This window comes from Haliotis asinina, chromosome 2, assembly GCF_037392515.1.
Source record: "Haliotis asinina isolate JCU_RB_2024 chromosome 2, JCU_Hal_asi_v2, whole genome shotgun sequence".
NCBI classification, from domain to species: domain Eukaryota; kingdom Metazoa; phylum Mollusca; class Gastropoda; order Lepetellida; family Haliotidae; genus Haliotis; species Haliotis asinina.
In genome coordinates this window covers 101,055,936-101,081,932 of record NC_090281.1, presented here as the reverse complement: position 1 = coordinate 101,081,932, position 25,997 = coordinate 101,055,936, and the positions used below count along the sequence as shown (strand labels likewise).

The window sequence follows — 25,997 nt, the reverse complement described above, 5'->3', positions numbered from 1 at the left end:
GTACAATATACCCTCTGTTAACACACACACCAGGTGACTCCAGTAACACTGGGATAGTTAGGGTACAAAATACCTCTGTTGACCCACACACCAGGTGATTCCAGTAACACTGGGATAGTTAGGGTACAATATACCTCTGTTGACCCACACACCAGGTGACTCCAGTAACACTAGGCTAGTTAGGGTACAAAACACCTCTGTTGACCCACACACCAGGTGACTCCAGTAGCACTGGGCTGGTTAGGGTACAATATACCTCTGCTAACACACACACCAGGTGCTCCAGTAACACTGGGATAGTTAGGGTACAGAGTGACCAGGTGACTCCAGTAAGACTGCTTCTCCATAATAATCTTCATGAAAGCAATGCGGACACTGGTTGTCTGTCCAGCTGACAAATATGGCACAACCACTGACAAAAGAGTCCAAAGAATCTGAACATGAGAACAAGATGCATATCTTCCAGTAGTCTTTACAACAATGATTAATGAAGAAATCCTACTGGATGTTGACCCTTCTTAACAAGCATCACACAGCAACGGACACAGCAGGACCATGAAGATATCTACCTCACCCTTCCAACTCAACCTAACAATAACATTTACCCCACCCAAACAGACCCGACCATGACATTGATCTCAACCCCATCAAGACACAACTATTAGTTCCAACCAAACGTCCAGATGCAACATCTCCCCAAACCCTTCCCTATACCATGAATGTTCTCCCAGCTCATATTCAATCTAATCATATACTTGCAGTTTGAGCCCCAGTTCAGCAACACCCACAATTTTGTTTAATCTTCTTTTGAAGACTCAAGAACACACTTTGTTCTGGATGGGCAAAACAACACAGCAAGTACATGTCTAATTAGGGAACATGTAAACTCATAATCACCAACAGATGACACACAGGTTTTAGTTTCCCTGACTTCCCTATCATTTCCTTATCACAATATAACTTATTAAAACCCTTCATTAACAACCTACACAACGAAAACATAACAGGTATTTTGGTTAATGAGGAAAGATAACCTTGGGATTTGAAGGGATTTGTGTAGCTAGAAAGCAACCGAGTCTTGAGAGATTCCCACAAAGGACCTACCTATCCTACTTAAATTCCTATACTGGCAGTGTTTACTAAGACACTGTGTACAGTCATGGCAGGCCTGGTTACATGTCACTATACTGGCAGTGTTTACCAAGACACAGTGTACAGTCATGGCGGACGATGGCTGACCTGGTTACATGTCACTATACTGGCAGTGTTTACCAAGACACTGTGTACAGTCATGGCGGACCATGGCAGGCCTGGCTACATGTCACCATACTGGCAGTGTTTACCAAGACACCGTGTACAGTCATGGCAGGCCTGGTTACATGTCACTATACTGGCAGTGTTTACCAACACACAGTGTACAGTCATGGCGGACGATGGTGGGCCTGGTTACATGTCACTATACTGGCAGTGTTTACCAAGACACTGTGTACAGTCATGGCGGACTATGGCAGGCCTGGCTACATGTCACTATACTGGCAGTGTTTACCAAGACACTGTGTACAGTCATGGCGGACCTGGTTACATGTCACTATACTGGCAGTGTTTACCAAGACACTGTGTACAGTCATGGCGGACCATGGCGGGCCTGGTTACATGTCACTATACTGGCAGTGTTTACCATGACACTGTGTACAGTCATGGCGGACCTGGCTTCATGTCACTATACTGGCAGTGTTTACCAAGACACTGTGTATAGTCATGGCGGACCTGGTTACATGTCACCATACTGGCAGTGTTTACCAAGACACAGTGTATAGTCATGGCGGACCATGGCGGGCCTGGTTACATGTCACTATACTGGCAGTGTTTACCAAGACCTGTGTACAATCATGGCGGACCTGGTTACATGTCACTGGCTGTGTTTACAAAGACACTGTGATCAATCATGATTAACACCACATATATACTAGCCCACAGCTGATAAGCACATTAAATTGTTAACATTCAGGTGCGTGCAATGGCTAACAACATGAACATATGGCATTTATGAAACTACTTTCAAAATGTACATGTTACAAAGTTACAAAACTACAGGTAGAGCTTCACAAAGGGAGATAACTCTCCACAATGTTATTCCTGTGCAACCTAAATGTTCCCTTCACGTACAGGTGACACATCATTCTATGATGTGTCTATGGAAGAGTTTAAGCCTCTCTGGCAGTAGCAGTGATGGAATAATGGGGAGTCTGTGGGTGGGTCTGTTAGCCTTTTACATGAATCTTGGGCATCTCTTATTCTTTAAAGAGCACTGCAGTCTGGAGACAAGCCAGGAATGTCAGTGTTACTTGCTGCAGAAGTTCTGGACACAGATTACATTTCACGTTTACTGAAACTGTTAGTTGTCTCTCATCACGCTGGCATGGCCAGTCATGGTCACAAAGTCTAAGAGATGACTATACATTTTGTACAGCCAGTAGGGCAGTAGATACCTGGTAGATGAATCTGTAAAGTCTCTTGTTACCTGGGTAGACACCAGACACAAAAATATATCTGTCAAGTCTCTTGTAGCTAAAGGTGATGCCAGATACAGTATGGCCACCTTGTCAAGTTTCTTGAAGCTAGAGTAGACACCAGACGCACGCTACATCTGTCTTGTCTCCTGAAGCTAGAGCAGACACCTGACGCACTCTACATCTGTCTTGTCTCCTGAAGCTAGAGTAGACACCTGACACACTCTACATCTGTTTTGTCTCCTGAAGCTAGAGTAGACACCAGCTACAGTACTGACACATATGTTAAGTCCATGCATCAGACAGAATCCATGAAATCACTCTCGGGACTGATAGAACAATATGTAGCCAGACTCAGAATTTTTCTGCATGTCTGATGGAATTCCATAAAATTCTTCAATCTGACTTGCATCAATTTTCTGAAACAGAAAATGGATTTATAAAATGGTACTCATACGCAATAAATTTGACACAAAGAGTAAAATCACTTGTTGAAATGAAAAATTACTGCAAACTCTTCAAAATATCAGAAATGTTTCAGTTGGAATTTATTCTGACATAATGTTAAAGCATGTGTGTACAGGTGTGGTGTAAGTGCTGTACACATTGTGTGTGGTGTACATTCTGTGTGTGGTGTATGTCCTGTGTGATTTACACCCTGTGTGTGGTGTACATTCTCTATATGGTGCATGTCCTGTGTGTGGTGTACATACTGTGTGATGTACCTTCTGTGTGTGATGTACCTTCTGTGTGTGGTGTACCTGCTGTGTGTGGTGTACGTTCTGTGTGTGGTGTCATTCCTTGTGTGCTGTACCTCCTGTGTGTGCTGTGCCTCCTGTGTGTGTTGTACATTCTGTGTGTGGTGTACATCCTGCGTGTGGTGTACGTTCTGTGTGTGGTGTACGGTCTGTGTGTGGTGTATGTCCTGTGTGTGGTGTACGGTCTTTGTGTGGTGTATGGTCTGTGTGTGATGTACATCAAATGTGTGGTATATGGTCTGTGTGGTGTACGCCCTGTGTGTGGTGTACATCCTTTGTGTGGTGTTCGTCCTGTGTGTGGTGTATGTCCTGTGTGTGGTGCACAGTCTTTGTGTGGTGTATGGTCTGTGTGTGGAGTATGGTCTGTGTGTGGGGTTCATCCTGTGTGTGGCTTATGTCCTGTGTCTGGTGTACATCCTCTGTGAGGTGTACATCCCATGAGTGGTGTACGTGATGTGTGTGATGTACAGTCTATGTGTGGTGTATGTCCTGTGTGTGGTGTACGGTCTTTGTCTGGTGTACAGTCCTGTTTGGTGTATGGTCTGTGTGTGGTGTACATCAAATGTGTGGTGTACGATCTGTGTGGTGTACACCCTGTGTGTGGTGTACAGTCTTTGTGTGGTGTACACCCTGTGTGTGGTGTATGGTCTGTGTGTGGAGTATGGTCTGTGTGTGGTGTACATCCTGTGTGTGGTGTACGTCCTGTGTGTGGTGTACTGTCTGTGTGTGGAATATGGTCTGTGTGTGGTGTACATCCTGTGTGTGGTGTACATCCTCTTTGTGGTGTATGTGATGTGTGTGGTGTACGGCCTGTGTGTGGTGTACGGCCTGTGTGCGGTGTGCACAGTGCATTTCCTGCAAGTGGTATCTAGTGTATGTTTTGCTGTACTCACATCAACAATGTCATCGTCAAACAGCAGCCAGAACCCATGACTCTTAACAATGCTAATGTAATGTCCCCGGTTGGGGCCACTCCCACAATGCACCACTACAGCCACCAGGTCGTACATTCTCTCTGGGTTACAGGCATCATCAGACTGAAATACAGATGTTCATGATTTTATTCGAAATACAATTGCTCACAGAATACAACATAACACACCAGAGAAAGAAACTTTACAAAATTTTCCACTAGCTCCAGACAAAATAGTCACTCACCATCAGACATGGTTACAACACACAATGACCACCCACTCTCAGACAAACACAAAACACACAATGACCACCCACTCTCGGACAAACGTACAACACACAATGACTACCCACCAGAAAGATATTTAGAAGTTTTTGAGCAGTGCTCTGGAAACAAAGCCCATCCCTCCATTTTGAGACCGAAACGTTTCCATGGAAACCCAGAAAATTATAAATCATAAAATTCTGTAAATAGCAAAAGGCACAACGTTGGGGTCTGCCACATATATCTACCAAGTTTTGCTGAAAGATATTAGGAACTTTTTGAGATGTGCTCCAGAAACGAAACTCACTTTTGAGACAAAGTCTGATTCATTTCCATGGAAACTGAGAAAATAATACATCCCAAAAATCTATAAGTACCTAAAGGCACCACTTTAGGTTCTGACTGATGTATGTAACAAGTTCTGCAGAAAACTATTGAACGCTTTTTGAGTTCTGCTTTGGAAACGAAGCCCATCCCTCCATTTTGAGACAAAGTCCGAAACACTTCCATGGAAACAGAGAAAATAATATATCTCAACAAGAGTCATCAGAAGATGACATATCCCCCTGGCCCCCACATGTTTGAAAGGACAAATCATCTGACAGCTACTTATTGTGTTTTTTTTAGACAAAGTATGAATTGTTTCCATGGAATTCATGAAAACCATAAAATACCATATATCTGTAATCAGAAAAAGTCACCATATCAAGATCTGTCTCATATATCTGCCACGATCTTTTGAAGGATATGAAATAGTTTTCCAGTTATGCTCCAGAAACGAGGTCCAAAATGTGTCCATGGAAACCGAGAAAATAATAAATCACAAAAACCTGTAAATACCAAAAGGCACCACTTTGGGGTCTGCTACACATATCTGTCAGTTTTACTGAAGTTTTAAGAAGTTTTAAGAAGTTTAAGAAGTTTTTGAATTCTGCTCCAGAAACGAAGCACACCTCTCACTTTTGAGAATAAGTCCCAAATGATTCCATGGAAACAAGAAAATAAGAAATCACAAATACCAAAAGGCACCACTTTAGGTTCCAATTGATATATCTACCAAGTTCTGCAGAAAAACATTGAATGGTTTTGCAGATCTGCTCCGGAAACGAAAGACACCTCTCACTTTTGAGACTTTGTCTGACACATTTCCATGGAAACCCACAAAATAATACACCACAAAAAGCTGTAAGTACCAAAAGACACCATTATAGGTTCAGACTGATATGTCTACCAAGTTCTGAAGAAAAACATTGAATGGTTTTTGAGTTATGCTCTGGAAACGAAGCCCATCCCTCGAATTTGAGACTTAAGTGCGAAACGGTTCCATGGAAACCAAGAAAATGACAAATCACAAAAACCTGTAAAGATCAAAAGGCACCACTTCAGCTTCTGACTGATATATCTACCAAGTTCTGAGGAAAAATATTGAACAGTTTTTGAGTTCTGCTCCGGAAACGAAGCCCATCCCTCCATTTTGAGACTAAGTCCGAAATGTTTCCATGGAAACCAAGAAAATGATACATCATAAAAACCTGTAAATAGCAAAAGGCACCACTCTGGGGTCTGCCACACATATCTACCAAGTAACACTGACAGATACTTAGAAGTTTTAGAGTTCTCCTCCTGAAACGAAACACACCTCTCACTTTTGAAACTAAGTCCAAAATGTTTCCATGGAAAACAAGAAAATAAGAAATCACAAAATCCTGTAAATAGCAAAAGGCACCACTTCAGCTTCTGACTGATATATCTACCAAGTTCTGAAGAAAAATATTGAACAGTTTTGGAGTTCTGCTCAGGAAATGAAACCCATCAATACATTTGAGACCCAGTCCGAAACGTTTCCATGGTAACCGACAAAATAATAAATCACATATATCTGTAAATATCAAAAGGCACCACTTCAGCGTCTGACTGATATATATCTACCAAGTTTTGCAGAAAAATATTGAACGGTTTTTGAGTTCTGCTTCGGAAACGATGACCACCCCACCAAAGACTAACACCAAAATGTTCCATGGAAAAACGAAAAAAATATATATGACAAAAATCTGTAAATAGCAAAAGGCACAACCATAGGCTGAGATTACTATATCTATCAAGTTTGGTCTAAAAACATTGAACGGTTTCTGAGTTATGCTCCGGAAACAAAATTATGACGGACGGATGGACAGACAGACAGACAGATGACGGCGTTGACTATATCCCCCCGCATTACATGCCGGGGGGTAAAAAGTAATTTATTTAGTCAATAATACGCAATCAATCAATGTATTGACGGTTAATCCTTTAAAAGAAAGGTGTTGTTTTTACACTGACATGACAGAGTGTATTCGGTATAGATTAGTAAACGTACATACATAAACACTACCTTTTGACAAATCCGCATTTAAATCCCCATAAAGTAATTAATAAATCAGCTTGTTATCGGTTAATCCTTTGATCGAACCAGACACAAGAAATGCCAAATGAGGACCATTGTTGGGTAATCTGAGTGGCCTTATCACTAATTATACCTGTTATAAATTCATTAACTGAGCATCAAGTGGATGATGACAAATAACGTGTAGGTTTATACTACTTAACATGGATTACAACCTAGTGACACCAAGTGATTTTGACAGAATCGTCCATGAAAACAAGGGTGTCACTCGGAAATAAAACTAAATGATAGCAGACTGTGAGATTGTTTGTACAAACCTGTAAACGAAATAGTTTACCCCCTGAAAAAATTTGCATAGACCCTCATAACTATACCTCAGAGATGTGCTGCTGACTGGTTGAAATTTCATTCGCCTCTGAGATTTGTGCACTGTTGTCAAAAAGGTTGATTAAAGTTAATTAAAGATCAAAATGAGTAGTTTTAATGATGGGGTTTCATTTATAACAATGCCAATAAGTGATTTATGTATTTGCACGCCTTAGGGTATATGTGACCTTTAACTGATGAGTCCTAGAGAATCCCGATAGATATTTGTATAACAATCTATTGTCCAGAAAACAGTTAGACATATGCTTATGACAACTCTTTCAAAGATTTTTCCTAAACAACTGATTAGAGAAGTGGGTCAGTAATAACTACAACTAGATTTATATCCTTTTTTTTATGAAGCGGCATCACATGAGCTTCTTTCTATCTATTGGGATTGATACCTGTAGTTCATGATTTATTGAACAAAATACACAATGGTTTACTAACAGATTCTGCAATACATGTCAATAGTTTATGACTTATATGATCAGGTCCACTGGCTTTTATAACAATACCAGCTATTTCACGTTCATTTACTACAATGATTGAGTCTGCTAGATGTATGCATTTCAAGTAAGGGTAGAGTTTAAAGCTTCCGCTTTATCAAAGTCTGAAAATAAATTAGGACTCCTGTCAGATTCATCAGATCGTAATGGCAGAATAGGGCTGATAGATCCCGATTCTTTGACTAACCTTCTTAGAACTTTCCAAAATGAGGGTTTTCTATCTCTGCTCATCTTAGATACAAACTCATCAAGGTTCGAAATATAATGCACCTTTGCATAACACATCATGCTATTAACTTTTTTTCGTTGTTTACGGTATGCCATTTTATCCTCACATCTGTTGGTTCATTTTGCCTTTTTCTTAACCTATTACGTTTGTCATTGGGTCTAATCATTACATTTTTAGATGGAATACATTCCTTAATATACCTTCCTAGATGATCATATAATACATCTGCTGCCTCATCATTATCAGTAGTGTTTGCTATCCCATGATTCCAAACAGTACTGGTTATATATCAAGTCAGTAACTCACAGTTGCCTTTTTCATAACACCATGCATTTCTGGTATAACATAGGGACAGAGAGATAGCTGTGTTAACGCCAACAAATGTGCCAGTCGTCTGCCAGTACGTTCCTGCATCCTGGAATGTGACAAACCTGAACTCGAATGTTGCCATCGTTGAGTATGTTGGCCAGCTGGAACATCTGAACCAACAGCTGTCGGGGTCTTGTGGTGCCCTGATTCCGGATTACCCAGACGACCGTGGAATTGTCAGATGCTATGAGGAGACATGAGTTAAGCAAAGTCGACATCCAATGCTGCACGGCCAGAATCACCGCTTGAGACTCCAAGCTGTTTATGTGCCACCCGCGTTCGGCATCGGACCACAACCCTGAGATTGTCTGACCGTTGAGGTGAACACCCAAACCTTGAAGGGAGGTGTCGACAAAAAGTTCGCGGTCGTGTTTCAAGTCTGCCAAGGAGACACTGACGCAAACATTCAACTCTCAAGTACACCATCGCAGATACTGGTGAAGATGGTCTGGTAGAGGGAACTTGACTCGAAGGTTGTCAGCTTGTATGTGTGGGAGGAGAAAGCGCTGCAATGGTCGAAGCATCAGCCGTCCTCTTAGCGTCAGGTCCTGAGCCGATGTGAGAAGGCTTAGCAGGGACTGCCACTCCCTGATGGACATCGGCCAAGAGAGTCCGTGATCGGCAAAGGTAGCTATCTTTTCCCATCACGCCAGTGGGATTCTGACAAGGTTGGAGTGTGTCAGAAACAGGCCTCCAATGAAAGTCAACTCCTGGGTTGGTTCCAGATGGGATTTCTCAATGTTGACAATCCATCCTAGTTGCTCGAGGAGACGTATGGTAAACACCAGCCGTTTGCGTAGCCACTGATCATCGGAATGATTGAGAAGACATCCGTCTATGTACAGGTCGAAATCCAGTGATGGAGAAACCAGGTGATTGTGATACAAGCCATGGTTCCATGGAAATGCCAAATGGGAGTACCTTCCACTGGGAATGACAGTCATGGAACACAAAACACAGGAACTTCCTGTGTGCCTGATAAATTGGGACATGTAGGTAGGCATCCTGTTCATCTAAGCTGGCTAGCCAAGACCTAGGACCGAGCTTGGCACGCAGTTGTCCCAAGGAGATCATGCGGAAATGCGATGGGTCCTGGAGGTACAGTTTGCTCAAGTTTGCTATGTTGTGGATCATGCACATTTTCTTCTTGGGTACGAGAAAGATGGGTACTGTCTCAAAAGCATTCTCGTCTAATAAGGCCTGAATGCTGTCTGCTAAAAGTACACGTTGGGCTGGAGAGTATTTGTATGACTGGGGCATCATTATCAGAGGCGGTGACGTGGTAATGGGGAGCTTGTAACCGAATCGAAGGATGTTGGTGACAAATGGATCTTCTAGAACTATCCAGTTCCTCCAAAAGATCCCTAGTCTCCCACCTACAGGAGTGGGTTGTATCGGGACGACTGGGGGCGCTTGCCCCTGCTCCTACTAGGCGTGGTAGGAGGCTCCCGGGAGCGCTCAGACGCACTGCTCTGTCCATCACTGTTGGGTATCCCATGGCTGCGTCCCCTGCCAAAGGCTGAACAGACTGAGTCTCGTCTTGGAATGTAGCGGCGCTTCCTTTTTCCTCTCAATGCTGCACGGCCACGAAAAGCAGATCCGAGGGCCTCGAAGGTTGATAGCGCCACCTCCGTGTTGGTCAACTCTGCATGTTGCTTGTATACTTCTGGTATCATGTCATCCAAAATATGATGGGATGAAAAGGGCGCCCTTGACAGCTTACGCTTAAACTCCTCTTGAAAGTTACAGGGGCCGAAGAAACTGGAATGCGGAACAGCTGCCGTCATCGCCAGCGCCGCTTTCAAATGTGCCAGCAGGTCATACAGTACTTTACCCTGCCACTGGAACAACGTCGAGAGATGATCCATGTGAGAGGTGTTCTCTTCCGTAAGGTCCCAGGTGGCTGCCGATGTCGCTGATGCCAAAGCTGAAATAGGCTAAGCATCCACTTCAACTCCGAGTCAATGGCCAACATTCTGGAGTCCTGGACTGAGGGGAACTCGTTAGAAGTTTCAATGATTCATCGTGAGCTCGTCCCAAGAAACAGAGTGACTGTGACGACGATGACCAGCTGTAGGTGTAGACAACTGAGGCTCTGTACCAGCAGACAGATGAGCGTCAGGAAAGTACGACCTGAGACACTGTGATGGACGAGGAGTCGACGGTGTCCGTGAGCGCAAACGGTGTGGGCGTCTGGCGTAAGCCAGTGATCTAGAATGCTTATCCTTATCTGGCAAATGCCGAGGGGAGAGAGGTCTGGAGTGTGAGCGACGGCGACGACCGCGACGAGGGCTTCTGGAGCGACGACAGGATCTTGGAGTAGTCAAGCGAGAGCGTCTGTCACACCATGAGCGTTCCGCCTAGCCCGCTCCTCCATAAGCTGCTGTTGAAGTATCTCTTCCCTAGAGTGGGTAGCAGTAGACAGACGCTTGGGAATTCTATGCGCTGACAAAGGAAGAGCGGGTGAGGGCGTCGACTTTGGAATAAGCGTAGGCGTTGCTGCTGTGGACAACAAATCATCCAAGGGCGCAGCCACAGGCATCATTGTCGTCGCCGGTGTTGATATCAGCGTCGGCATCGGAAGAGTAGAGGATAGGTAGCAGTCAACACTGATGGTGATGATGGGTCAGTACTTGGGCCCAAGAGGGTTCGTAACAACTTCTGCACCTCCGGATGAGCAAGGGTGTCTGGAGGTCGACAAAGAACGCTGCAGTCCAGGCACCGGGTCCGAGGGGAGCAAAATGATACGTCGGTGGAGGCGCTGACATCGGCACTGGTGAAGGATGGTTATCCGTCGTCCATGCGAGTGACGATTGTGAATCCAAAGACGAAGCAGGAGACGACATTTTCCGTTTTCTCTGAGAAAAACGTTTCTTCTTTGCTGACAAGTAGGCCTTGAAATCCTGCATATTAAGAGATGAGCAATGATGGCACTGATCATCAAAAGTACAATTAACAACTGCACAGTCCGGACACCAGGGGTGGGGATCCTTTGCAGACTTCTGCACCTAACAGGCAGAGCAAAACTGCTGAGTCATAATAAAGCTGCAACATGCACAGAAAACAAACATATAACTTAAAAGATAACCACGCCATAAAGCAACTGGTTAGCAAACCCCCCTAAAGCAGAAAATGGAGTAACACCCCTGCAGGAGAAAATGAGCACGCCCTAGTGATGAAACAACCAGCATGGCTGCCCCTACTGAAACACACAGAGCATACAAAAACAGTGATGAAATAGATATAAAGACAAATTACCCCAACAACAACACACATGAGCAAGGAAGACGGGTTAGAATCCAACCTAAACCCATGTGTGCGGGAAGAAACGGGCAAACAAAATGGAAAATGGAATATAACAACACTAGTCCAAGACACGAGTTAGCCAGGTAAGTGAAGATAAGTTACTGTAAACTTCACCACCACGAAGGAAAAACGGTAGAGAACCATACCTACCAGAGTAAAAACCAACCTTAATATCAAACAAGTAGAAAATAGCATAATCAAATGAAAAGCATGTTTGAGGTAGCCATTCGGTAGAATGGCGTATCGACAACTGTTTGATCTTTTCTAAGCGATGCTTGAGGTAACATGCATAAGCCCTATGGTAAGGTAAGTTAGAAATTATTTATACACGATTGTTGAACTTGTGAGCTTGCTCGATGTGTGATACCATGAAATATTCCAATAACAATTCTATGTTGGGTTATATCATTACCCATTCTAATGAGAGTGTGTACGATATCTATTTATAAGCTTTGCTATAGCCCAACTTCGCATGAGATAAGGAGTGTTCAGGCAGTGCAGATCTTCAAAATTCTAACGGTATAAGATTAGTTAGTTTGATATAATAAGTTATCTGTCTGATAGATATAGGACAAACAGGATAATGATATGTAATCACATGAGAGAAATGCAAACCCGCTTATAGCAAACAATGCAGAAGACGGCTATGCACAACTGGGAAAGAACAAAAAGAGTGGAACTATGACAAGGTATGATACAATATAGTTAAATGTACAATGTATATGCAATGAACAAGAATATGTAAAATGTAAGTGGGATACTCTAATTCACAATTGTTATGAAGCTGGAGACATGGTTATGCAGAACGATAGTAGTTTACACATAAAAACAAACTGGTGGTTGACACAACTTAGTCTACTAAATACTCACACATCTTTGCTTCAGCTGACACAGTGGGAAGTACGTAGAAGTCAAGTCAAGATTACTTACTCATTTAGGCAATCGATCATAATCTAAATGAATCTGTATGATAATCTAAATGATATGACAAACTTATCAACAATATCTATCCATGTCACGGATCGTACCCTCTGACTGTTGTTCTACAAAACATCTACCATCCCTTGTCCATGTGCCAGAGAAACACTTGTCCTCTGGACACTTGTTCACTATCTCTCTGCTTCTTGAACAGTTAACTTTTAGTCTTGGTTAAGTCGTCATTGATATACAAGTTCTTGTATTTCTGTGATAGGCGACGTCTAAATTTAATCATACAGTATTTGCTGTAGTGGCTCATGAATTTCACTATATTCTGTCTTGTCTTCCCTGTTTTTTTTCTCTCCAACTGTGTTGCATCTGTCCATAGCTGAGATGGGTATCATCAATAGTGTTTAACACATCCGGCAGGACCTTGTCAATTTCCTCATATGGTGATACTCATATGCCAGTGATACGGGTGGAATTTTGCCAACTGTATTGTTCAAGTTCGTCGGTTTCTTCAACATGTCTTTTCAGATTTCTTAATTGATTCTTCTGTATCTTGATTTGATCAGTCTTACTTTCCACTTCCTCCCTCAGTTCTTTTACTTCCTCCTGGCACCCATCAATATTCTCCGCCCACCAGCTTTTTAAGAGATTTGACGTCTTGTTTTAGTGGATCTATATACCTTTACGTTTCTTGAGCTCTTTCATTTCCCTTTTTTATGGGTTCAGTTTCACCTCTGAGTTGTTCAAAGCTCTCCTTTAGGGATTTTACAATATTCTGAACGTGTTCAGAGATTAGGGTTGTGGTTACCTCGGTGAAAGTTGTCTGAAACTTATCTTGAAGTTGGGGAAACATTAAGGCTGTGGAAAGTTTTGATGTTAGAGCATCAGTAGTTGTTTATGAAGAAAGACTCAGACTGATCAAGATAAGGTGTTCCACTTACATTGTCTGTAACTGTTGTTTTCTCTCTGTCCGATTTCTGTTGTTTTGGCATACTTGCCACGTTGTTGTCATGGGTGAAGCTTGCACGTTGAACGTTTTCGGCCATGGTTTTAAAATTCAAAGTCTTCTGCATGAAATCATGTTTGGCAGATTTAGGAGGCATGCTGTCAACAGGAGATGATGATGGTTTCACCTTCCATGCTACAACACGGGGTGATAACCCACCCTCACACATGATACAACACAGAGTTACAACCCACCGTCACACATGATACAACACAGGGTGATAACCCACCCTCACACATGATACAACACAGGGTGATAACCCACCCTCACACATGATTACAACACAGTGACCACCCACCTTACACATGATACAACACAGGCTTACAACCCACCCTCACACAAGATACAACACAGAGTGATAACCCACCCTCACACATGATACAACACAGTTACAACCCACCGTCATACATGATACAACACAGGGTGATAACCCACCCTCACACATGATACAACACAGGGTGATAACCCACCCTCACACATGATACAACACAGGGTGATAACCCACCCTCACACATGATACAACACAGGGTGATAACCCACCCTCACACATGATACAACACAGTGTGACTACCCACCCTTACACATGATTACAACACAGTGACCACCCACCTTACACATTATTAAACACACAGTGACCACCCACCTTTACACATGACCAAACACATGGTGACCACCCACCCTTACACATTATTAAACACACAGTGACCACCCACCCTCACATATGATTACAACACAGAGTGACCACCCACCCTTACACATGGCCAAACACATGGTGACCACCCACCCTTACACATTATTAAACACACAATGACAACCCATCCTTACACACGATTACACCACAGAGTGACCACCCACCTTAACAAGGGCACAAGTCTTTGTGCAATGACAAAAGAACCAGAGAGATTTACCGTATTAAATAATCGCAGCTCCAGGGGAAAGACAACTCGGTAGGACACTTTGATGTATCGATTATACTGCTCCATGTACTTGAACCTCTTTAAATGTAACGCCAGAATCTGGGGTAACTTCTTCACTCTCATTCTGATAAAAGAAGAAAATGAGCTATAACTGGCCTCTCAGAAATGAGGTGAAGACAGTAGCTGACTTAATATACATACACTTATCTACAACACCAGGGCCCCGTTTCACAAAACTCTCGTAAGCCTAAGATCTCGTAACTTTCCTCGTAGCATTCCTGCTTTCTATGTTTCAGTATAGGAGGTACCAATGCTACGAGAAAAGTTACGAGACCTTAGGCTTACGAGAGTTTTGTGAAACGGGCCCCAGGCCTACAACTGAGTGGAGGCAGCATGAGCACAGAGCCACTGAAACACAGTCTCCACACAGTACACATACTGGAGTTCACCCTGTTACTGTGTAGGTACATCACAACTCCACACAGTACACACACCGGAGTTCACCCTGTTACTGTGTAGGTACATCACATCTCCACACAGTACACACACTGGAGTTCACCCTGTTACTGTGTAGGTATATCACATCTCCACACAGTACACACACTGGAGTTCACCCTGTTACTGTGTAGGTACATCACATCTCCACACAGTACACACTCTGGAGCTCACCCTGTTACTGTGTAGGTACATCACAACTCCACACAGTACACACACCGGAGTTCACCCTGTTACTGTGTAGGTACATCACATCTCCACACAGTACACACACTGGAGTTCACCCTGTTACTGTGTAGGTATATCACATCTCCACACAGTACACACACTGGAGTTCACCCTGTTACTGTGTAGGTACATCACATCTCCACACAGTACACACTCTGGAGCTCACCCTGTTACTGTGTAGGTATATCACATCTCCACACAGTACACACACTGGAGTTCACCCTGTTACTGTGTAGGCACACGGCATATCCATACTGTACACACTCTGGAGCTCACCCTGTTACTGTGTAGGTACATCACATCTCCACACAGTACACACACCGGAGTTCACCCTGTTACTGTGTAGGTACATCACATCTCCACACAGTACACACACTGGAGTTCACCCTGTTACTGTGTAGGTACATCACATCTCCACACAGTACACACACTGGAGTTCACCCTGTTACTGTGTAGGCACACGGCATATCCATACTGTACACACTCTGGAGCTCACCCTGTTACTGTGTAGGTACATCACATCTCCACACAGTACACACTCTGGAGCTCACCCTGTTACTGTGTAGGTATATCACATCTCCACACAGTACACACACTGGAGCTCACCCTGTTACTTTGTAGGCACACAGCATCTCCACACAGGACACACACTCGAGTTCACCCTGTTACTGTGTAGGCACACAGCATCACCACACAGTACACACACTGGAGGTCACCCTATTACTGTGTAGGCACACAGCATCTCCACACAGTACACATACAGTACACAGTAGGCACAAAGCACCTCCAAACAGTACACACACTGGAGTTCACCCTGTTACTGTGTAGGCACACAGCATCACCACAGAGTACACACACTGGAGTTCACCATGTTATTCTATAGGCACTCAGCATCTCCACACAGTACACACACTGAGTACACCCTCTTATTGTGTAGGTACATCACATCTCCACACAGTACACACACTGAGTACACCCTCTTATTGTGCAGGTACATTACATCTCCACACAGTAAACACACTGAGTACACGCTCTTATTGTGCAGGTACATTACATCTCCACACAGTACACACACTGAGTACACGCTCTTATTGTGCAGGTACATTACATCTCCACACAGTACACACACTGAGTACACCCTCTTATTGTGCAGGTACATCACATCTCCACACAGTACACACACTGGAGTTTAATCTGTTTTCATGTTGCATTCTTACCGCTTCTGAGCTTCCTGTTTACTACAGCAGACTTCACAGTAATACTTGTGTTCAGCGCACAGTGTCTCGGTGTTACTGAAGCCACGTAGACAGTGTGTGATGGATGTGTTCTGTTCCACATCCACAGACAGGTCCAGGAAGTCCTCATCTTTACTGCTCACCTAACATGGAAATCACTTCTTGCACATATAAATTAACAAAACACATTCAGCTGATTGCATCTGGGACGGTACAAATATGTTTCTGCATGGACTGTAGGACTAACAAGATCAATTGAAAAAATTACCGTTTCACAGTTTAAACACCGAGTTTCATTGGTGAGAGTTCCCTGGAATATTTCATGGACCCAGGTCACCTCCTGCTTTGACTTGCTGTCCACTCCACTGTTCTTGGCCTTGTTGCCTTGCTTTTCCGCTGAAATTAAATACACCATCTTTACCGCCTGACAACTTGATTAAGTTTTCCTTCAAAGTTGTTGTTGAAGTAACACATTATATATATTTTTACAATCTCTCAGTGATTACATGATGCCATGTAGAAAGTGGTCAAATGCAACATATTTGGGATTTCACTTTCTCAGTAAAATCGTGGTGGCTGAGCGGGCTAGGTGCCTGACTCTGAGGGTGCAGATTCGAATCCCGGTCGGGACTCAACAAAAAAAGTACTAGAATGTGTACTTTACTGAGAAAGTGAAATCCCAAATATGACATATGTTGCAATCTCTCAGTGAAGTTCAATTTTATGGGATGCAGTGCATTATGTCAGTGGGAGCCTGATACACATGTTTGTTGTACTCAACAGCATTTGTTAATTTTTAACAAACTGTACAAAAACATAACAGGTATTTATATAACTCATGCTTTTATTTTAGCTTCTCCAAACTAGGTCGCATACAATATAGCTTGTAGCTCAACTACAGCAGGCAATCACTGTATTACCTACAGGAGCTGGTGTGTCAAAGACCACCGATAGAGTATCATATACCCAGAGTGTGACTATTACTTATTGAAAAGAGTCAGATAAAGGTGCTGGTTGTGTTACATACGGGTGCTACATACAGGTGCTTGTAGTGTTAGATGCAGGTGCTGGTAGTGTCACACACAGATGTTGGTTCTGTTAGATACAGATGCTGGTAGTGTTAGATACAGATGTTACATACAGCTGCTGGTAGTGTTACATACAGCTGTTGGTAGTGTTACATACAGCTGCTGGTAGTGTTACAAACAGGTGCTTGTCATGTTTCATACAGGAGTTGGTAGTGTTAAATACAGATGTTACATACAGGTGCTGGTAGTGTCAAATACAGGTGTTATATACAGGTGCTGGTGCGTCAAAGACAAGAGATGTGACTACTATTTATTGAAAAAAGTGAGATACTGGAGCTGGTAGTGTTTCATACAGGTGCTGGTAGTGTTTCATACAGGTGCTGGTAGTGTTAGATACAAATGCTGGTAGTGTTAGATACAGGTGCTGGTAGTATTAGATACAGGTGTTCGATACAGGTGCTGGTAGTGTTTCATACAGGTGTTACATACAGGTGCTGTTAGTGTGAGATACAGGTACTGGTAGTGTTTCATACAGCTGTTACATACAGCTGAAGGTAGCATTAGATACAGGTGCTGGTAGTGTCAGATACAGGTGCTGGCAGAATTACATACAGGTGCTGGTAGTGTTAGATACAGGTGTTGTAGTGTCACATACAGGTGCTGGTAGGGTTAAATACAGGTGATGGTAGTGTTAAGATAATGTAGTTTCTATTCAAAGTTCCAGTGAAATCCCTTGAAGTTCCCTTCAAGGACACAAAATCACACGTCCGTTTCTCTCCCTTTCCTCCATATTTTGGCACTGATATTCTCACATGACCTGCCATATTTGTTACTCTCTCCATAATATTTGTAGCCCAAACACAAGGATTTGCAGGGAAATCCCAGTGACATGAAGGGAGGTTGGGATTGTTGACCTCACGAGTCAGGATAAGTATAAATGATTCAGGATTGTAATGGAAATAGCACGCAAAAAACATTTGGACTACATATTTATAATTAAATTCTGCATGCACTCATACAAAACCTGGTACGGACACGGTACTTAACTCTTTAAGGAGAAAGTCCCACTGATGTACGTGCCAGATGTTCGGAGATAAATTGTTGATCTTTCTTTGAAGCGAATGAAATACATAAAATTGGAACCATCTGGTGTTAAACGGCGAACGTTGATATGCTCCTTCCGCATTTATCAATCTAGTAGAACAATTCACCTAAAGCAGTGCACATGCATGCGCACATGATCCTGTGAAGGATGTAAATCAGTATTCAATGGTGATGACGACCCCTACCTCAAACCGTAGTGTCCTGAAGACTCTTGCAGCCAAGATTTCCTGATAAAGAGCTTAAAGTTGCTTGAGTGTAGTTGCCGATTTGATTGTACAGTAAATCTTCATGCGTTGAAACATTGAAAGACAGGATATGTTGATGCTGATACTTTGTCATCTCTATTCTTCTGGAAGTTGTCTGAAAGGGTTCATTTAACATCGTCCCTGCACCAAACATTGGAGATCTTCTGATATTCGAATACAATCATAGATAGTTTTGGAAGACAATCTAAATTCAAAACATTACCTATCCACATCTTTCCTGCATGAATCTTCAAATCAGTAATCCTTGCACTCATTAGGCGAGGGCTTCCTATCTCTGCACGACGATTAATCACTCGTTGAGAAATCTTCCTGTGGTAAAGGGTACCTGCGCACAAGTGTGCATGTATTGAAATCAGATGGTGAAGATGATATGTAACATTGTCGTTGATCATAAGGAGATCCTCTGTGTGGGGAATCCTTTCTACTATGATGTTCAAAGTTGTTAGAATCTCTTCCTTGGACAATTTCTGTTAAGCAGACATTCACGAATGCATCCAGACTCTGTGACGCTGATGTTAACAAAGAGGATGATCTATGAGGATGTAAACATTCATGCATGTCCTCTTCAACAATCAGCTGGGTTTGAGAATAAGATGTCTTCCTGCATGAATGCATTCACCACAGGTGTCTTCATGGCAGCTCTCTCTTCTACAAAGCATCGATCCATTAAGGACATCATGCGTTGTGTGAACTGTTCTATGAAGAGCCAGGATCAAATTCCTGCGCTGAACGTGTAGAAATTCGTGAAGGTGAGTATTCTTCTGAGAGTACTGATGCCTCTTCTGACCTATGATGTAGGTGTGCTTTATTGGCAGAGCTACCGTCCTTCGTCAAAGGTGCCTGCGGCAAAGGTAAATCATCTGGTAAATTATGTTACATAGCAATTGCAGTAGTAGTCCTTGCCTTCGTGGTAGGATTAGATCTGTTGGTGATAGTTACTTCTGGTAGAAGCATATGAGGCTCATCAAATATTTCCTCTTCACATGGAGGCACGATATCCTGTGCAAAGGAACAAGCCTTCGTAGTAGATGATGAAGATGTCTTCTTCTTCTGCGACAAAGACAGTTTAGATCGTTTACCCTGTGATACAGATGATTCCCTCAATGTAGATCTCTTCTTAGCTGGTGCTGCATCCGTCACCAAAACAGGCACCCAACATATACGCCCAACATCTCACTAGAATTACAAACATCAGTTGCTGCAATCATGGTTCTTAGCGCAATCGTTTGCCTTGACCGACATGAGTAATAAATACCATCCTATCTTGGCCCTTGCACGTCTAAGAATAGAAAATATTGATTAAATTCTTCAGACGATAAATGTCGACAAAGATCACAGCGGGATCACAGAATTACAGACTGTGGTGCAAAATGGACATAATCGGTGAGGATCAGATGCTGACAACTGGTATCTACAACTCTAAATGTAACAAAGTATGAACCATGATTACAAGTTGCAAACACGTGTAATATTTTTACATCATACAATTAAATATAGAGACCAAAAACCATATACAGCAAAGTTTGGATTAAAGACCGAAATAAACAAGTAAAAAGTGCCGTATGGGGACCCCAAGTTGCCCACACAACCTTCCTGTTGGGCGAAGAAGGAGAGAGTAACAAATATGGCTGGTCATGTGACCAATATTGGCGGCAAAAAATGTGTAAGAAAGGGAGAGTACTCATGTAGGGAACTTCAAAGGGATTCCAAGTTTCCACTGGAACTTTGAATAGAAGAGGGAGACAAGCAAATAAGCACCAGTCAGGATAAGGTGAGTGAGTGAGTGAGTTTAGTTTTACGTCGCACTTAGCAATATTCCAGCTATATGGCGACGGTCTGTAAATAATCGAGTCTGGACCAGACAATCCAGTGATCAATAACATGAGCATCGATCTGCGCAATGGGGAACCGATGACATGTGTCAACCAAGTCAGCTAGTCTGACCACCCGATCCCGTTAGTCGCCTCTTACGACAAGCATAGTCACCTTTTATGGCAAGCATGGGTTGCTGAAGGCCTATTCTACCCCGGGACCTTCACGGGTCGTCAGGATAAGGAAAAATCAGGTGCAACATATAGGTGCTGGTTGTGTCAGAAACAGGTGTCAGAAACAGGTGTCACATACAGATGCTGGTACTGTTGGACACAGGTGTTAAATACAGGTGCTGGTTGTGTTACATACATGTGTTACATGCAGGTGCTGGTAGTGTTAGATACAGGTGTTACATGCAGGTGCTGGTATTGTTGCATACAGGTGTTAGATGTACGTGCTGGTATTGATAGATACAGGTGTTGCATACAGGTGCTGGTAGTGTTAGATACAGGTGTAACATACAGGTGCTGGTAGTGTTAGATACAGGTGTAACATACAGGTGTTGGTATTGTTAGATACAGGTGTTACATACAGGTGCTGGTAGTGTTAGATACAGGTGTAACATACAGGTGCTGGTAGTGTTAGATACAGGTGTTACATACAGGTGCTGTTAGTGCTAGATACAGGTGTAACATACAGGTGTTGGTAGTGTTAGATACAGGTGTTACATGCAGGTGCTGGTAGTGTTAGATACATGTGTTGGTATTGTTGCATACAGGTGTTAGATGTACGTGCTGGTAGTGTTAGATACAGGTGTAACATACAGTTGCTGGTAGTGTTAGATACAGGTGTAACATACAGGTGCTGGTATTGTTAGATACAGGTGTTACATACAGGTGCTGGTAGTGTTAGATACAGGTGTAACATACAGGTGCTGGTAGTGTTAGATACAGGTGTTACATACAGGTGCTGTTAGTGCTAGATACAGGTGTAACATACAGGTGTTGGTAGTGTTAGATACAGGTGTTACATGCAGGTGCTGGTAGTGTTAGATACATGTGTTGGTATTGTTGCATACAGGTGTTAGATGTACGTGCTGGTAGTGTTAGATACAGGTGTAACATACAGTTGCTGGTAGTGTTAGATACAGGTGTAACATACAGGTGCTGGTATTGTTAGATACAGGTGTTACATACAGGTGCTGGTAGTGTTAGATACAGGTGTAACATACAGGTGCTGGTAGTGTTAGATACAGGTGTTACATACAGGTGCTGGTAGTGTTAGATACAGGTGTTACATACAGGTGCTGGTAGTGTTAGATACAGGTGTTACATACAGGTGCTGGTAGTGCTAGATACAGGTTATAGAGTTCTAGTTCTATTTCACAAAAAATCCAGTTGAAACAAATGTCAATTCCTCTAATTTATTCTTCATAAAGGCTGAAGTCTGAAGACTGACATTTTGTTTGACCTCCACATCCATCCAATCTAGTGTGAGACACTCTCACAGCCCAACTCTCTCAACCATGTGCCTCCCAGACACCCATCAAGAGTTACCTGACTTATCTTAGCCAAGGTAACTGAATCACCTCATAAATCCCTCTATCACCTCATAAATCAATCAATTAATCAATCTCTCTTTCTCTCCGTGTGATATTGTCACATGGGTATAACCAAATATTCTCATTCTTACTTTATAACTCCTATGCACATTTTTGTACATACATTAACTCACACTTTCATACTTTGATACTAACACTCAAAAACCTACACACTTAGCATACAAACTTAGTACACATATCATTTGCACTCAATACACTCCCTCATGCTACCTAAATGCAACCACTCTAGACATCCATACCAACTTATATACAAACAAAATTAACCTGTTACCTGCACACTACACAGGTGTAACATACAGGTGCTGGTAGTGTTAGATACAGGTGTAAACATACAGGTGCTGGTAGTGTTAGATACACGTGCCAGTAGTGTTACATACATGTGTTTAAGAGTTAAGTGCTTACAAATGTTACCTTGAACCAGATCTGCCACTGTGTTCAGCAGGTAATTGAGGAATTCATGAGCATCTTGCTGCATGTAGTTGTCAAACTGCTCTGCAATTAGAAAATAACACCAAACTATATCATAAGACAAACAGTGAATCCAACAAGAAAAGTGACATCAGCCACAAAAATCTAATCACAACACAGCTGACTATACCAACTGGGACTTGATTCTTACACAAATGCAGCATTGGGACTTGATTTTTATGCCCAGGTTCAGCATTGGGACTTTATTCCTATACAGGTTCAGCATTGGAACTTGATTCTTACACAGATTCAGCATTGGGAGTTGATTCATATGTCCAGATTCAGCACAGGGACGTTTTTGTATAGAGGCTCAGCACAAGGAATTGATTCATATACAGGTTCAGCCCTGGGCCTTTATTCTTATACAGGTTCGGCATTAGGATTTGATTCCAGTACAGGTTCCACATTGGGCTTGGATTCTCACACGGGCTTAGCACTGGGACTTCATCCTTATACCGGTTCATCACTGGGACTTGATTCTGGCATGGTTTCAGCAGTGGGACTTGATTCTGGCATGGGTTCAGCAGTGGAACTTGATTCTGGCATGGGTTCAGCAGTGGGACTTGATTCTGGCATGGGTTCAGCAGTGGGACTTGATTCTGGCATGGGTTCAGCAGTGGGACTTGATTCTGGCATGGGTTCAGCAGTGGGTCTTGATTCTGGCATGGGTTCAACACTGGGACTTGATTCTGGCATGGGTTCAGCACTGGCATTTGATTCTGGCATAGGTACAGGGACTTGATTCTTATTCAGGTTCATCACTGGGACTTGATTCCAGCATGGGTTCAGCATTGAGACTTGATTCTAATACAGGTTCAGCACTGAGACTTGATTCTAATACAGGTTCAGCACTGAGACTTGATTCTAATACAGGTTCAGCACTGAGACTTGATTCTAATACAGGGTCAGCATTGGGACTTGATTCTAATACAGGTTCAGCACTGAGACTTGATTCTAATACAGGGTCAGCATTGGGACTTGATTCTAATACAGGTTCAGCACTGAGACTTGATTCTAATACAGGTTCAGCACTGAGACTTGATTCTAATACAGGTTCAGCATTGAGACTTGATTCTAATACAGGTTCAGCACTGAGACTTGATGCTAATACAGGTTCAGCACTGAGACTTGATTCTAATACAGGTTCAGCACTGAGACTTGATTCTAATACAGGGTCAGCATTGGGACTTGATTCTAATACAGGTTCAGCACTGAGACTTGATTCTAATACAGGGTCAGCATTGGGACTTGATTCTAATACAGGTTCAGCACTGAGACTTGATTCTGGCATGGGTTCAGCACTGGCATTTGATTCTGGCATAGGTACAGGGACTTGATTCTTATTCAGGTTCATCACTGGGACTTGATTCCAGCATGGGTTCAGCATTGAGACTTGATTCTAATACAGGTTCAGCACTGAGACTTGATTCTAATACAGGTTCAGCACTGAGACTTGATTCTAATACAGGGTCAGCATTGGGACTTGATTCTAATACAGGTTCAGCACTGAGACTTGATTCTAATACAGGGTCAGCATTGGGACTTGATTCTAATACAGGTTCAGCACTGAGACTTGATTCTAATACAGGTTCAGCACTGAGACTTGATTCTAATACAGGTTCAGCACTGAGACTTGATTCTAATACAGGTTCAGCACTGAGACTTGATTCTAATACAGGTTCAGCACTGAGACTTGATTCTAATACAGGGTCAGCATTGGGACTTGATTCTGGCATGGGTTCACAACTGGGACTTGATTCTAATACAGGTTCAGCACTGAGACTTGATTCTAATACAGGTTCAGCACTGAGACTTGATTCTAATACAGGGTCAGCATTGGGACTTGATTCTGGCATGGGTTCACAACTGGGACTTGATTCTAATACAGGTTCAGCACTGAGACTTGATGCTAATACAGGTTCAGCACTGAGACTTGATTCTAATACAGGGTCAGCATTGGGACTTGATTCTGGCATGGGTTCACAACTGGGACTTGATTCTAATACAGGGTCAGCATTGGGACTTGATTCTAATACAGGTTCAGCACTGAGACTTGATTCTAATACAGGGTCAGCATTGGGACTTGATTCTAATACAGGTTCAGCACTGAGACTTGATTCTAATACAGGGTCAGCATTGGGACTTGATTCTGGCATGGGTTCACAACTGGGACTTGATTCTAATACTGGTTCAGCACTGAGACTTGATTCTAATACAGGTTCAGCACTGAGACTTGATTCTAATACAGGGTCAGCATTGGGACTTGATTCTGGCATGGGTTCACAACTGGGACTTGATTCTAATACAGGGTCAGCATTGGGACTTGATTCTAATACAGGTTCAGCACTGAGACTTGATTCTAATACAGGGTCAGCATTGGGACTTGATTCTGGCATGGGTTCACAACTGGGACTTGATTCTAATACAGGGTCAGCATTGGGACTTGATTCTAATACAGGTTCAGCACTGAGACTTGATTCTAATACAGGGTCAGCATTGGGACTTGATTCTGGCATGGGTTCACAACTGGGACTTGATTCTAATACAGGGTCAGCATTGGGACTTGATTCTAATACAGGTTCAGCACTGAGACTTGATTCTAATACAGGGTCAGCATTGGGACTTGATTCTAATACAGGTTCAGCACTGAGACTTGATTCTAATACAGGGTCAGCATTGGGACTTGATTCTAATACAGGTTCAGCACTGAGACTTGATTCTAATACAGGGTCAGCATTGGGACTTGATTCTGGCATGGGTTCACAACTGGGACTTGATTCTAATACAGGGTCAGCATTGGGACTTGATTCTGGCATGGGTTCACAACTGGGACTTGATTCTAATACAGGGTCAGCATTGGGACTTGATTCTGGCATGGGTTCACAACTGGGACTTGATTCTAATACAGGGTCAGCATTGGGACTTGATTCTGGCATGGGTTCACAACTGGGACTTGATTCTAATACAGGGTCAGCATTGGGACTTGATTCTAATACAGGTTCAGCACTGAGACTTGATTCTAATACAGGGTCAGCATTGGGACTTGATTCTGGCATGGGTTCACAACTGGGACTTGATTCTAATACAGGGTCAGCATTGGGACTTGATTCTGGCATGGGTTCACAACTGGGACTTGATTCTAATACAGGGTCAGCATTGGGACTTGATTCTAATACAGGTTCAGCACTGAGACTTGATTCTAATACAGGGTCAGCATTGGGACTTGATTCTGGCATGGGTTCACAACTGGGACTTGATTCTAATACAGGGTCAGCATTGGGAC

General features: G+C 42.9%; 1 protein-coding gene across 1 annotated transcript in view; it reads right to left on the bottom strand.

The window, feature by feature from the left end:
• Positions 1–790: 790 nt before the first annotated feature.
• LOC137274705 (ubiquitin carboxyl-terminal hydrolase 46-like) overlaps positions 791–25,997 on the bottom strand; it is a 64,113-nt gene continuing 38,906 nt past the window's right edge. Inside the window, exons 4-9 of the mRNA XM_067808055.1 lie at positions 22,658–22,738; positions 16,684–16,811; positions 16,398–16,558; positions 14,449–14,581; positions 4,162–4,305; positions 791–2,929 (exon numbers count right to left, since the gene is read on the bottom strand). Of these exons, the coding sequence (XP_067664156.1) occupies positions 2,828–2,929; positions 4,162–4,305; positions 14,449–14,581; positions 16,398–16,558; positions 16,684–16,811; positions 22,658–22,738 (749 nt within the window). The 3' untranslated portion in view covers positions 791–2,827. The remainder of the gene's footprint in view (positions 2,930–4,161; positions 4,306–14,448; positions 14,582–16,397; positions 16,559–16,683; positions 16,812–22,657; positions 22,739–25,997) is intronic.